The sequence below is a fragment of the Pan paniscus genome, chromosome 19 (genome assembly GCF_029289425.2).
Source record: "Pan paniscus chromosome 19, NHGRI_mPanPan1-v2.0_pri, whole genome shotgun sequence".
Lineage (NCBI taxonomy): Eukaryota > Metazoa > Chordata > Mammalia > Primates > Hominidae > Pan > Pan paniscus.
The window spans coordinates 15,452,875-15,467,027 of NC_073268.2; the positions used below are offsets into that span (position 1 = coordinate 15,452,875).

At 49.5% G+C, this 14,153-nt stretch overlaps 3 protein-coding genes across 8 annotated transcripts in view; 2 read left to right on the forward strand and 1 right to left on the reverse strand.

The window, feature by feature from the left end:
• Positions 1-81: 81 nt before the first annotated feature.
• On the forward strand, positions 82-1,244 carry TMEM88 (transmembrane protein 88). Of its 2 annotated transcripts, none has more exons than XM_008962429.4 (2): positions 82-435; positions 548-996. In XM_008962429.4, the coding sequence occupies exons 1-2, from the start codon at positions 226-228 to the stop codon at positions 857-859; spliced, it is 522 nt and encodes a 173-aa protein (XP_008960677.1). In that variant the 5' UTR covers positions 82-225; the 3' UTR covers positions 860-996. The 2 variants fall into 2 exon arrangements, with proteins under 2 accessions (XP_008960677.1, XP_003810110.1); XM_003810062.6 differs by having other exon boundaries at positions 103-435; positions 590-1,244.
• Positions 1,245-1,828: 584 nt separating this feature from the next.
• The window catches only part of NAA38 (N-alpha-acetyltransferase 38, NatC auxiliary subunit), a 29,154-nt gene continuing 16,829 nt past the window's right edge, over positions 1,829-14,153 (reverse strand). The window contains exons 1-3 of one of the 4 annotated variants that reach the window (XM_003810059.4): positions 2,527-2,667; positions 2,159-2,342; positions 1,829-1,987 (exon numbers count right to left, since the gene is read on the reverse strand). In XM_003810059.4, coding sequence (XP_003810107.1) covers positions 1,875-1,987; positions 2,159-2,342; positions 2,527-2,607 — 378 coding nt within the window. In that variant the 5' untranslated portion in view covers positions 2,608-2,667 and the 3' untranslated portion in view covers positions 1,829-1,874. Of the gene's footprint in view, positions 1,988-2,128; positions 2,668-14,153 lie in introns of those variants that run through there. The other 3 variants (XM_008962427.3, XM_008962426.4, XR_010110616.1) reach the window with 3 other exon arrangements.
• On the forward strand, positions 3,279-7,455 carry LOC100970954 (cytochrome b5 domain-containing protein 1). Of its 2 annotated transcripts, none has more exons than XM_003810058.6 (4): positions 3,279-3,438; positions 3,577-3,653; positions 3,780-3,998; positions 4,554-7,455. In XM_003810058.6, the coding sequence occupies exons 1-4, from the start codon at positions 3,279-3,281 to the stop codon at positions 4,782-4,784; spliced, it is 687 nt and encodes a 228-aa protein (XP_003810106.1). In that variant the 3' UTR covers positions 4,785-7,455. The 2 variants fall into 2 exon arrangements, with proteins under 2 accessions (XP_003810106.1, XP_008960676.1); XM_008962428.5 differs by having other exon boundaries at positions 4,622-7,455.

Genomic DNA, 14,153 nt, shown 5'->3' on the forward strand with positions numbered 1-14,153 from the left:
GACCGTGATTGATGGGGAGGACTGCGCAGACCCTGGCGAGGGTGAGCCCCTCCCCGGAGGCGCCTGTGGAATGTCCAGGGCTCTGGTCCGCTCCTCGGGATGGGGGGTGCCTAATCCTAGAGCCGCATTCCAGGATAAGGGGGGTGGGGAGAGGCTGGGCCGGGGGAGGGGCAGGAAAGAGGGCTATAAGGGCAGCGGCCCAGGCGGGCGGGATCCAGGCGGGCCATGGCGGATGTCCCCGGGGCACAGCGAGCGGTTCCCGGTGACGGCCCAGAGCCCCGGGACCCCCTGGACTGTTGGGCCTGCGCTGTTCTTGTAACAGCCCAGAATCTGCTGGTGGCTGCCTTCAATCTTCTCCTGCTGGTGCTGGTGCTAGGGACCATCTTGCTACCCGCTGTCACCATGCTGGGCTTCGGCTTCCTCTGCCACTCTCAGGTGAGCGTGCGCCCCGGGGTGTGCGTGTGAGTGTTGGTGTGTGGTGATGCTGGCGGTGGGGTCTATGGGCCACAACTTCAACCCGCCTGGGCTGTTTCCACCCCGTGCACAGTATCGCCTGGTCGGCTTGGGCCTGACGCCTCTTCTCCCACAGTTCCTGCGCTCCCAGGCACCCCCTTGCACCGCGCACCTGCGGGACCCCGGTTTCACGGCCCTACTGGTCACCGGATTCCTGCTCCTCGTGCCGCTGCTCGTGCTTGCTCTGGCCAGCTACCGCCGCCTCTGCCTGCGCCTCCGCCTAGCCGATTGCCTCGTGCCCTACAGCCGAGCCCTTTATCGGCGTCGGCGCGCCCCGCAGCCGCGGCAAATCCGGGCCTCACCAGGGTCCCAGGCCGTTCCCACATCAGGAAAGGTCTGGGTCTAATGACCCTCGAGTCAAGAACAACCCTGGCGGCTGCCCTCCCTCTTATTCGGCCCAAGGACTTGAAGCCCGGCATCTTCCGACCTGCCCTGCCCCCACCCCTGCCTGAGCGGAGTCCTAGCATCCCCTTGGGAGCAGCAGCGTCAGTGGACCCAATGCTGAGAAAAGCCCCCACATCCCGGAAAACCCACTTTCCTTTCACTACCCACATCTCAATCCTGAACATCTGGGCTGGAACCTGCACACCTCCCCCTCAGCCCCGTCGTGAATGGGACAACAATCTCGTGCCCTCGTTTTATGGTGCAGCTTCTCTAGTATTTCCGGGGCTGGGGGGCGGGGCTGGAGGGGAAGGAGTGTCCACGCATCAATAAAGATTTAACGAACTGAACGTGCTCTGCGAACAGAGGCGTGGCACAAGTACTATCACCCCTGCCCTGTGCCGAGGAACAGGAAACATGTGCCAGGGCTACAAATGAGCAGAGAGGAGCATCCTTGAGCCCCCTGGCCTTATCGCTTTTGTCCGTTCTTCCTGGCCAGACCTCAGAGATCTGTTCCTGACCCCAGGCACCTCCCCATCAATAGAGTGGAGGGGCCCAGCCTCGGCCGCCTGCCCCTGCTCCCCTTGGGGACCTGAGCCCGTTCTCTGACCCCAGCTTAGAGGAACTCGGTGTTGCCAGGCCGGGGTGGGAAACAATGGGCCTTCCGGAGCAGGATGACACCCCCTCCCGCCACAATTCTGGAGCAGCAGCGTGGGAGGGAAGATGCAGGGGCCCACCCTGGGGCCTGTTGGTCCGTCATTCAGCCCTGCCCCCCATCTCTACCCCTGAACTTGAGAGAACCTTTGGCACCCCTGGACATCTTGGTTGGGAGAGGAGGGTTGAGGGTGCTCCCAACTTCAGATGAGCCCTTTCCTCTAGGGATGGGGTGTGCTATCCTGCACCGGCATCCCAGCTACACACAGACACAGGCCCATTCGATCATAAGTTTAATGAAGTCTGAAAGGTAAGCGCCATCGTGGTCAGAGATACGGAGGCCCGGTCAGACTCTCCCTCTGCACCTCAATGGAAACGATGTGGTGTCCGGGTACCATGGCCAGGCCCAGCACACGGGGCTCCCCGGCAGAGAAGGAATCTGGAAAGAAGGATCAGAGCATCAGGAAAGTAGGCCAGAATCAGTCCCGCCCCTCTGAGCCACGAAAACGAGCCCCCAAAAACAAGGGTTGCAGCCAGGCCCTTAAGGGGAAATGCCGTGCGTAAGGTTCCGCCACATTACCAGGCGGGTGTGCATTCCCCGGGCACTGACCCGACGGCTTGAGGAACTCCTGCGCCGAGCCCAGGATGACATTGCAGTCACGGTCAGTGCAGAGGAAGCAGCCGACCAGTGTCCGTCCATCTGTCATGCGAATGCGCATAGTCTTGTTGAGCAGCGCCTCTAGCTGCTGTCGGGCGCGCGCAGCCGCCGAGTCCTCGCGCTCTCCGTCCGAATCCTGCGCGGGGTGTAACAAGCGCTCAGACCGCGCAGCCCAGGCTGCCCGCCCGCGGAACCACAGCTCCCGGCAGCCCGCGGGGCACTCACACAAAGCCCAGAGGCTGCCGGGAGCTGCAGTTCCCCACCCCCTCCATCTTGCTGCTTGACTGCCCCTCAGTCCCAGAACCAGAGCCCGTGCTAACCCCGGCACTGGAGCTGCTCTGACGCCGACTGCAACAGCCATTCTCTTCTCGTAGCAGCATGGTCGGTCCAGCTCCGGCCATTTGCCCGGAGGCCTCCTCTGGGCCTTTCAACTTCCTAAACACCTTTCAGGTTGGGTGGTCCGAGATCTCGCGAGCGCTCCCGACCTCTTTCCTTTCGCGAGATCACCTCTCCTCCCCTTCCTAGTCTCCTCGGCAACGGCACAGATCTCGCGAGCTTCTCCTACTTCTCTAGCGCTGTGGCTCACTGAAGCGTACTACGCCGGATGTCTTAAGATATCGCGAGACCTTTACCTCTAGTTTCTTACACATCCTTTAGAAACTGGAATTTAGCGAGAATACCTTCTTTCATACTGCCTCCTCCCTTGTTTTTCTGTCTCAGAGAGATAGTCTGTCCTAAATATCCCATGTAGCCCAGGCCACTGAATTAAAACGGAGCGTATTCGTTCTCCGCCCCACCCCGCAACTCCTGAAAGCGGCGCAACTCAATTACTTGATCCTTATATGCCCCACGCCGGACTCATACTACGTTTTCCGTGAACGCGTGCAGTCCAAACCCCGCCCCTGATATTTATCTCAGTGGACGGTGGCCGGAAAAGGACAATGGTTTCCATGTCAGCGGATAAACGCTCTCCCCTCGGCTCCCGGATGCGACGGAGGTCGTAGTAGTAGTGAGTACGTGCTGAGGAGCAAAGGAGTAACCAAGAGATCCAGTGACCGACAGAGCAAGAGCCATGCCGCGCCGGGGCCTGGTGGCTGGGCCAGACTTGGAGTATTTTCAGCGTCGCTATTTCACGCCGGCGGAGGTGGCCCAACATAACAGGCCCGAAGACCTCTGGGTATCTTACCTGGGACGCGTGTACGACCTAACGTCATTGGCACAGGAATACAAGGGTAAGGGCCACACGTTGGGCCGGGGCCGGAGTGTGTGTGTGTGTGTGTGTGTGTGTGTGTGTGTGTGCGCGCACGCGCGCGCGTTTGCCTGGTTCTCGAAGGGCTGGCATTGACAGTGGCTGTGCTGCTCTTTTCAAGGGAACCTGCTGCTGAAACCCATCGTGGAAGTTGCAGGCCAGGATATCAGCCACTGGTTTGATCCAAAGACCAGAGACGTGAGTTATGCTGGAGTCTGGGATTGTGGGTAGAGGAAATGGAGAGCGGGGATGGGAAGGAAAGGCGGAGGCTAGCCAGAGCCTAATGACTGCTCTGACACCCTCGCCCCAAACCCTCCTTTAAAGATCCGCAAGCACATAGATCCGCTGACCGGCTGCCTGAGGTACTGCACCCCGCGGGGCCGCTTTGTGCACGTTCCGCCTCAGCTGCCCTGTTCGGACTGGGCCAACGATTTTGGGAAGCCCTGGTGGCAGGGGTCGTATTATGAGGTGGGGCGGCTGTCTGCCAAGACCCGGAGCATCCGCATCATTAACACGCTCACGTCGCAGGAGCACACACTGGAGGTGAGAACTGGTGACAAGGAGCAGGTTAGAAGGAATGGGGAATCCCAGCAAATCTCCAGGCCGATCTTAGGGCAACATTTTTTCCATAACCGGTGGGAGTGTATTTTCTGTCCTTTACATTGAGGCAACTGAGGAAAGCACAGCACCTAGGTCCCCAGAGTTGGGAATTCTAGGAGTGTCTGGGTCACAAGGGGACAAGAGACTCCTTTATAAGCCCGGGAACAGCAGTTCATGTATCTTAGTGATGGTGGTCCTTCGAAGCTCTTACACGCCGTTTTGGACAGCAATTGAACTTTCTTTTTAATCTACTCTGTTGCATGGATATAGTGAGGGGACAGTTGACCCTTTATGGCCATCTGGTAGTTAGAAGTGGCTGCCATTAAGATCTGTAGGACTTTAGGGCCTGTTCATTGCATGCTGGAGTTTCAGCTTTTTTTTCTGGGGCCGTAGAGTACCTGAAGCTGCTATCTGCCAAGGGAGGCACATTGATCCCAGTGTGTGTATATGTATACTCCATCCAGAATTCTGGGGGTGGGGTGCTTCTGTGTTCTCCAGGTGGGGGTTCTGGAGTCCATATGGGAAATCCTACACCGCTATCTCCCCTATAACTCACATGCTGCCAGCTACACGTGGAAATATGAAGGGAAGAACCTGAACATGGATTTTACCCTGGAAGAGAATGGGATCCGGGATGAGGAGGAAGAATTTGACTATCTCAGTATGGACGGTACACTTCACACACCTGCAATACTTCTGTACTTCAATGATGATCTCACGGAGTTGTAGGAAAGGAGATGTACACTCGTGTAGACTCAAGACGTATTTCGAGTTTGGCTTTTTCTGTGCCTTGAGGAAAAGTGGTGGGGCCGAGGGGTGCCTGGACCTAGATCTCCACTCCTCTCCAGGAGCTAGCCTGTGCCCTTCTGAAGTGTAAAGGCCCTATTCCCTGCCTTCATTACAGTTTGCTCTGAGAAAATTAGTGAATTAATCTTTAGGAATGATACAAGAAGATCAAGTACCTTGGTTTAGGGAGATGTAGAAGAGGATAGTCAGAGTTCAGGCAGAACTGTTTGATAGTTAAGAGAGAGTAGTTCTACAGGGGTGAGGGATGGAAGGACTTCTTTGGCAATGATGGAAATGAGATGTCTGCAGGAAGATGGGATTTACAAAGAAATAGGAAATGTTTATCATTGACCATACAAAGCTGGCTTATCTTACTTGTAGAAGAGTGTTTGGCAGCTGAAACCCAAGGGAAAGAAAGGAAGTGCGTCATTACAGGCAATTCAGGCTAGATATTATACTAGGTACTTCATATACCCTCTTTTTTTTTTTTTTGCCCCCAACAAAGAGAAGGGGTCTTGCTCTGTCACCCAGTCTGGAGTGCAGTGGCAAAATCATGGCTCACTGCAGCCTGGAGCTCCTGGGCACAAGTGATCCTCCCATCTCTGCGTTGAGTAGCTGGGACTTCAGGTGCATGCCACAATGCCTAATTTTTTAATTTTTTGTAGACACAGGGTCTCGCTGTGTTGCCCAGGCTGGTTTCAACCTCCTGGCCTCAAGTGATCCTCTTGCCTCAGCCTCCCAAATAGCCTCTTCAAGACAACTACCCCATAAGGTGGATTACCATTACTATTTTACAGATAAGTCCTTTGAAACTTTGAAAAGTTTAATAGCTCAAAGCCACACTAGGTAGTAACCACTAGAGCCAGAATGCAAATTCAAGTCTGCCCAACTCCAAAGTCCATGTTCTCTCAATATAAAGGGACCATCTCAATGTCTAATCTCATGTTAACATTTGTAGCCACTGCTCTCAGCAAGTATTTGGGATGTGGCTTTGTCCTAGGATCCCTGCACAATAGGAAATTGTGGTCCTATTGTATAGTTTGCAGTTATTGTCTCTGGAAGGGAGTTTGCAGAGTTCTCCTGTGGCGAAGAGGAGGCAAGGAAGGCTAAGTGTCAGTTAAGCAATAGCTATTGGGGCTACTTCTTTGTTAATCCCATACCCCAGATTTCTCTCCTGACCTTTTTGGGGCAAAGAGGTGGGTATTTACTAACTTGAGGGAAAACTAGAGTGGGGAAAAGGCCGGCAAATTAGTGACACTTTGGCGAGGGAGAAAAAGGAGGCAGTTTGCCACTTGGAGAAGATGAGGAAGACAGGGTTGCAAGACGGTGACTCCAAAAGAGGGAGCTCGACAGGGGTAATGTAAACAGAGATGCTAACTAAGTCAGAAAACTCTCCTGGTGACCAAAAGAGAACCACTATTGGGGGTAATGGCTAGATTTGTTCTCCTTTAACTTAAGGAGGGGAGATTTGAGAATGACAGACAGTTGAACTTCCTGGCAGCAGCAAGCAAAAAACAAATCAGGAAGAGTTTAGTGTGTCTTCTGGCAGGGGACACCCAGGGCCCAGCACAGGAGAAGGTGGCCCCTGTGAGATACTGGTGGGCTATATAGGCGTTTTCTGAGGGGCTTTGGGAGGCATGAACAAAGGTGGAAACATTGCTGTTGGCTTCAGCAGTATCTCAATTTACTGTGAGATGGAGGGTTTAAATCTAACCCCATGGAATGCAGGAGTCCATGAATTATCTAAATCGATCATTTTGATCTTTAATCAACTCTGCAATTATGTGTACCTTGTTTGCTCAATTAAACCCTGAACTATTTGAGAATGAAAGCTATGCTGTTCCTCTAGTGCAAGCCTCAGGGCCTGTCCTGTGCCTACAGGATGTCGCCATTCTGCCAAAACCTGTCCCTCTTCCAGAGACTCCTACTTCAATGCCTCTTGCTAGAAACACATCCCTTTCCTCACACATCCAGTCACTCAAGTGTAATCTGTCTCCTAAATATCTCTGGAACCTATCTTCTTTTCTCCAAGTTACCATCACCTCTTGTCTAAACTGCTACGGAAACTTCCTAACCTGTTCTCCCATTTCCACTTCTGACTTCCATGCTGCAATGAGAGTCAGCTATGAAAAACAAACCTAAACATCGAACTTTCCTTAGCTTCTTCAGTGGCTTCCAACTGCTTTTGGAATAAAGTCCTAAATTCAAAGATCTTGTATAAATCAGGCTCATCTCGCAACACCCCTCTTTGTTCTCTATGGCCCAGACACACTGGCTTTCAGTTCATTACATGTCTTGCCTCAGACCCTCACACACTGTCCTCTCTGCCTGCAACACTCTTCCTTTCACTTTCCACCTAGCTGATCCTAAATGTTCCTTCCTCAGGGAGGTCTTTTCTGATTTCTTGGTGGGTCAAGACTTTCTGATAAATCAGTTAGCACCATGCATTTTCCAGAGTTTTTATTACAATTGTAAAATTATGGCTGTAATAGGCTGGCTGCGCTGCTAGATTGTAAGCTCACAAGGGCAGAGACCTTGTTCACATCTTGCTCACTGCTATATTCTCATTGCTGAGCACACAGTTGCAGCTCAATAAATTTTGAATGAACTCCAATGTTAAGTGAACTCATCCGTCTATACCTAGTGGGAGGGATGTTGTGTCCTAGTAGGCAAGGAAGGACCAAGAAATAGGATGTCTGGTTCCTGTGCTATAGTCTCTATCCATAGGATTCACTTTCCTTGCTTCCCCAATATCCAAAACCAAAAGTTATTCCATAGAGGGTCTCTGGCCAGGTGCAGCGACTCACGCCTGTAATCCCAGAACTTTGGGAGGCCGAGGCATGGGGATCACCTGAGGTCAGGAGTTCAAGACCAGCCTGGCCAACCTGGCAAAAGCCTGTTTCTACTAAAAATCCAAAAAATTAGCCGGGCGTGGTGGCACACACCTATAATCCCAGCTATTTGGGAGGCTGAGGCAGGAGAATTGCTTGAACCCGGGAGATGGAGGTTGCAGTGAGCTGAGATAGTGCCATTGCACTCCAGCCTGGGCAACAAGAACGAAACTCCATCTAAAAAAAAAAAAAAAAAAAGTTAAAAAAAAAAAGAGGGTCTCACCAGATTTTTGGGGGCCAATCCATCTGTCATTTCCCCATATGGCCACCAGGTGGCTGTAATTACCTATAGAGTCAGGGAGACAAGCCTGGAGGGAAAACCCTTCCAAAGTTAGGATGGGAAGGTGGCCCTTGGAGATTTATAAGGGGGAGGGAAGGACAAGAAAACAAGGAAAAACCACATGGCCACCGTTCTATTAGCATTAGGTTTATGCCTGCTTTTTTTTCTCTCACAAGCACATGGCAGGAAAGGAGTGCAGTTAGGAATTCATGGGCTAGAACAAAAAGGGGGTCCTGATTACAGGTATGGGAGTGTATGGGGCAAAGTATGGAGCTGACAAAGGGATAAAGACATCACAAATTTTTAAAATAATAGAATGCATTCACTTATTAATACTTAAAAAAAATCTTTCCAGTAGGCACTGCTTTGTTCTCTAAATAGCCAAGTGGATATTTGCATGAGGAGTATGTAAATAATGCTTTAGCCTAAAACCCAGAAAGCAAACAGAACATGAGTGTAGGGTCCAAGTCCTCTTGTGGTAATCTCTTTTGTGTTAGAGGGTGGTGGGTGAAGGATGGAATGCTGAAGGGAAGGCTGCCGTCCTCAGTGAAGCACAGCAGCTTCAAAGGACTCAACTGGCAAGATTTCCCACAGGTGAGGTCCCTACATGCCCACATTGCTGGGGGTCATAAAGAGGCATATGTTCCTTGTAGGAAGCTTGCCTGCTCACTGGGATAAAGCATGCACACATGAAAAGATAAATGAACATAGTACATGATAAAGGCTTAAGTTATGGTATAGAAAAGTTTCTACCCTTACAGCAAGTCACAGGTGGATTACTAACCTGGCCGTCCTGAAACTGTTTCTAAATACTCTGTGTGTGTGTGTCTGTGGATGTGTATTATTTTTGGAAAACGGTGCTATAATTTCCATCAGATTCTCCAAATAGCCCAACCCCCTACTCCTACTCCTGAAATAGCACGCACACACACACATACACAACAATAATTTAAACAGCCTCAAAAGTATAATATCAAAAGTTATAATACAATGTGGTCCCAATATTCTGGCATCTGTCTCAATGGTCTGCCTCAGCCTGTGGCAGAACCATGGCAACCCATGGCAGAAATTCCTAAAGCTCTAACCTTTGGGGCTAAATTTATGACGAGTCTCAAGTGTTTTACTACTGTACCAAATGTTAATCTGGCTGTACCTTGGAGCTGAGTAAAGGGATCCATCATTTGGTCTTGATACTATAACATCCAATCATACATCACGATAAGGTCAATGCATCCAGCGCCACAGCTAAGTTTAGGGAGGCCACATGGATGGGCTGCTGTTGGGAGAACAGCCACTTGATCATGGGTCAGTAGAGTACACGGTTTGGCTGGAAGAATGCACACAGAATTAGAAACCTGACTGATCTTTATCCTGGAAGCCAAAGATTAAGGATTCAAAAATACAAATGGATATGCACCCCAAGTACTAGGTATTCTAGGCACACCGGAAGCACTAAAAAGAAAAACCCAAAAAGCTGGTGAATGAATAAGTGAAGCGAATCCATCAAAGTGGGAATGGGAGTAAAGGCTTAAGTGCAGTGGTGTGATCATAGCTCACTGTCACCTCAAACTCCTGAGCTCAGACAATGCTCCTGCCTCAGAGTAGCACCACCATACCTGGCTAATTCTTTATTTTTTTGTAGAGACAGGGTCTTCCTATGTTGCCCAAGCCCGTCTCAAACTCCTCGCCTCAAGCAATCCTCCTGCCTAGGCCTCCCAAAGTGTTGGGATTATAAGTATGAGTCACCGTGCCTGGCCAATATTTTAAATAATTGTGTGCCTGGACTGGGTGTGGCAGCTCACGCCTGTAATCCCAGCACTTTGGGAGGCAGAAGGATCACTTGAGGCCAGGAGTTCAAGATAAGCCTGGCCAACACAGTGAAACCCTGTCTTTACTAAAAATACAAAAATTAGCCAGGTGTGGTGGCAAGTGCCTATAATCTCAGCTACTCGGGAGGCTGAGGCAAAATGGCTTCAACCCAGGAGGCGGAGGCTGCAGTGAGCCAAGATCACGCCACTGCACTCCAGCCTGGGCAACAGAGTGAGACTCCATCTCAAAAAAAAAAAAAAAATTATGTGTATGAAGCAAAGTTTGTGTTAGGTACTTGTGTGTAGAATCTTCTACTTGTGGTGTCATGTAGGCATCTAAAAGTTTCCGATTTAGGAGCATTTTGGGTGTTTGATTAGGGATGCTCAACCTGTACATATACATACCTATATATAAACATTATGAATAGAGTGAAAGTACTATAAAGACACACAGAATCACGAGAGCGATGGCTGAATGATCAGAGGCATGTCTGAGGAGATGCTCACATGACTCATCTGTATTACCTGTAGAGCTGCATTTACCAACATTAATCCTCCCAACAAACTTAAGGCATAGGTACTATTTTTATTTATACTGAAAAACAACACTGAAGCAGAGAGAGGTTAAGTAACTTGCCAAAAGTCATACAACTAATGAGTACCAAGGTAGTCATAGCCCATCCAACTAACATACCGCCTCCCTGCATGTCAAACATAGGATGCTATTCTAGTTACCTACCACTGCTGTATTTTGCCAATGAATCTGCAATATGGGTAGGGCTCAGCAGGGACAGCTCACTTCTACTCCCAAAGGGGTGGACTGTGGGGAGCTGGAGGATCCACTTTCAAGATGGCTGTCTCACATAGCTCTCAATGCTATCAGTTTTTCTCCACATGGGCCTCTACACAGGGCAGTTTGGGCTTCCTCACAGCATCCCAAGAGAACCAAGAGGAAGCTGAATCATATGACCTAGCCTCAATTCCAAGGGAAGGGAACTAGCTCCCACCTCTCAGCGGGAAGAGTCTCGGAATTACACTGTAAGAAGAACATGTGGGATGTGAGACATAATTGTGGGCATATTTAGAAAATACAATCCACCAGAGATGCACTGGAGGTAAAAGGGGGGTATCCAGCCAAGTCTAGGGTGGAGTGGAGGGGTGGTCTTTGAAGGGTTGTGTGTAGGGGAGACAGGGCATTGATACTTGAGCCTTTCTTGAAAGCCTAGGTTGGAATCTTGGCCCTATCATTTATTCAATTCATTAAAATGATACTGAGCATCTGTCAGGCACAGTCCTGGAAACTGTGAATACAAAAATTAATGACACAGTTCCTGCCCTCTAGGAGCTTACAGTTTAATGGGAGACTCACGGAAGTTTGTGATTCTCTTAATTTGTCATCCTGCTTCCTTATTTACACAGTAGCCACGGGGAACTTTTTTTTTTTTTTTTTTTGAGACGGAGTCTCGCTCTGTTGCCCAGGCTGGAGTGCAGCGGCGCGATCTTGGCCCACTGCAAGCTCTGCCTCCCGGGTTCACGCCATTCTCCTGCCTCAGCCTCCCGAGTAGCTGGGACTACAGATGCCCACCACCAAGCCTGGCTAATTTTTTTTTTTTTTTTTGGTATTTTTAGTAGAGACGGGGTTTTACCGTGTTAGCCAGGATGGTCTTGATCTCCTGACCTCGTGATCCGCCCGCCTCGGCCTCCCAGAGTGCTGGGATTACAGGCGTGAGCCATTGCGCCCGGCCGCCACGGGGAACTTTTAAAGTTCCCATGTTAAAAGTCTTCAAAGGCAACCTACTTCTCTTAAGATGAACTTAGAAACCCTTACCATGGTCCAGAAGGTAAGATTTGGCTCTTTCAGGCTCTTCTTTGTCTCCCACGTTGGCCTTTCAGTTTCTGAAATGCCCCCCAAGCTTTGCATCAGAGCCTTCCTACATGCTGTTCCTCTGTGTGGAACAATCCACCCGCCACTCTTCAGTTGGCCACCTGGCTCCTTAAAGTTGCTTAAATGACACTTTATCTGATACCTCCAGTTATGTCAAGTCCCTTAACACGCCCTCCCCAGGGTGTTCTGAAATGTCATAATTATAATTAAAATATTTAGTGTAATTCACTGTTTAATGTCCATTTTCTTCCCTTCTTAGACTGTAAGTACCAAGGGGGCAGGGGCCACAGCTCTCATTTATGAAATACCCAGCCCTAGCCCAGTGCCCAGCCCAGAGCAGTCACTCAATAAATACAGAATGAACAAATATTTGGTGAATGCTACAAAAGAGCTAAGTATGAAACACACATCAGGAGAACCTAACCCAGTTCGGGGGGACCAAGCTTTCTGGGGAAGTATCATCTCAAGCTAAGATTTGAAGGACAAGGAGGAGTCAGTCAAGTGGGGAGGACAAGGGATAGGTGGAGGAGAGAATGGTTCCTGCACAGGATAAGTAGCAAATGCAAACGTAGATTGGAGAGTTTGGAGAGCTCGGAGGCAGAAGGAACTGTAGCATGGTAAAGCTAAGAGGAAAGCGGGAGGCGGGGGAGGGAAGCCAATGAGAGACGCTGAGCCAGACCAAATCATAGAAGGCTTTGTAAACCAGGTTAAGTTTTTTTTTTTTTTTAATTGAGACATAATTCACATACCATAATATTCACCCTTTTATAGTGTACAATTCAGAGTTAAGTGTTTTATGTTTTGTTTTGTTTTTGAGATGGAGTCTTGCTCTTGTTGCCCAGGCTGGAGTGCAATGGCATGATCTCGGCTCACTGCAACCTTCGCCTCCCAGGTTTAAGCAATTCTCCTGCCTCAGCCTCCCGAGTAGCTGGGATTACAGGTGTGCGCCACCACACCCGGCTAATTTTTGTATTTTTAGTAGAGACGGGGTTTCACCATGTTGGCCAGGCTGGTCTTGAACTCCTGACCTCATAATCCACCCGTGTGGGCCTCCCACAGTGCTGGGATTACAGGTGTGAGCCACTGCACCCGGCCCAGAGTTAAGGGTTTTATAGAGAGAATCACATGATCAGATTTGCATTTTCAAAAGGTGACTTGACTACAATGTCAAGAGAGAAGGAAATGAGGGAGAGAAAGTGGAGACAGAGAGACCTGCCCTAATGCAGTAGTCCAGGTGAGATCCAAAGGCAGCCAGAACTAGGTTAGTGGCAGTGGAGATCGGAGATGAAATGAAGAGAGAATTGCAGGACTTGATAATTTGGGTAGGGGTCTAAGGCAAAGGGAGGAGTCAAGGATGACACCCGTGTCTGGCCTGGATGACTAGGAGGATGGTGAGTCCACTGGCAGAAAAAGGAACTGCTGGAAGAGGACTTCGGGAAGGAAAGTGATGAATTTTTAGTTAGCTGTATGAGGTAACTCGGGCAGGCAGGCACATGTCCAGATCTTGTTGGATATATAGGACTGGATCCTGAAAGACAGCTCTGGGCTAGAGTTATAGGTGTGGGAATTATTGGCAGATAGCAGCTGTAGCCAGTCAAGGATCAGATCCCCTTAAGGACGAAGTGCAATCTACAGAGGTTTGGGGAGGAGAAAAGGACACCGCAAAGGAAGAGCTAGAGGGTGAAAGAGGCCAAGCGGGAAATGTTGCCACAGAAGCCAAAGAGAGCGCACAGAAGAGAGGGGAGCGGCCAACAGTATAAAGTGCTGCACAGAGGTCACGTAAGATGAAGACCTGAGCGACCATGGACTCAGCAAACAGCAGGTCATGGTGGCTTTGTTAGAGAAGCCAGGCTGCAGTTGGACAAGGTATGCATGGGATATTCTTAGAAGAAATCTAACTGCAGAAAGGAGGAGTGTTCTGGCTTTATAACCATGCACAGAATATTTAAATACCTTCCTTTGGATTCCATTTCTTCAACCATAAAATACAGATAATAGAAAGTAAGATGACAGTAGGGCAACAGGCAAGACCCAAGACATGGTACCCTAAAAAGATGCTACCTTATAGTGTTGTTGAGAAGATTAAATAAGGAATGGGAACCTGCCCAGCACTATAAAGAGTCCTTGGAAAAGACACTCAGAAAACCTTAGTTTTCTTTCCCATTCCTTGTGCTAGCCATTCTTTATTTAGTAATGAATCCTCCCCTCAGGATTTTGAGATTTGGCATTTTTCAGCATCCAGGTAACATCTGTCATGATTAGAAAATTACAGACCGTATCTGTGACTAACATTCAGTTTCCAACCTAACAATAGTGTTTATTCCTCCATTAGGAGAAGTTTTTGAGTCAAGTAAAATATGGTTTGTTTCATATCATGCCAGAATTGAGCTTCTTTATACAGTGATGGAAAGCAAGGGAATGGGGCCAACTACTGGGAGAAGAGTAACT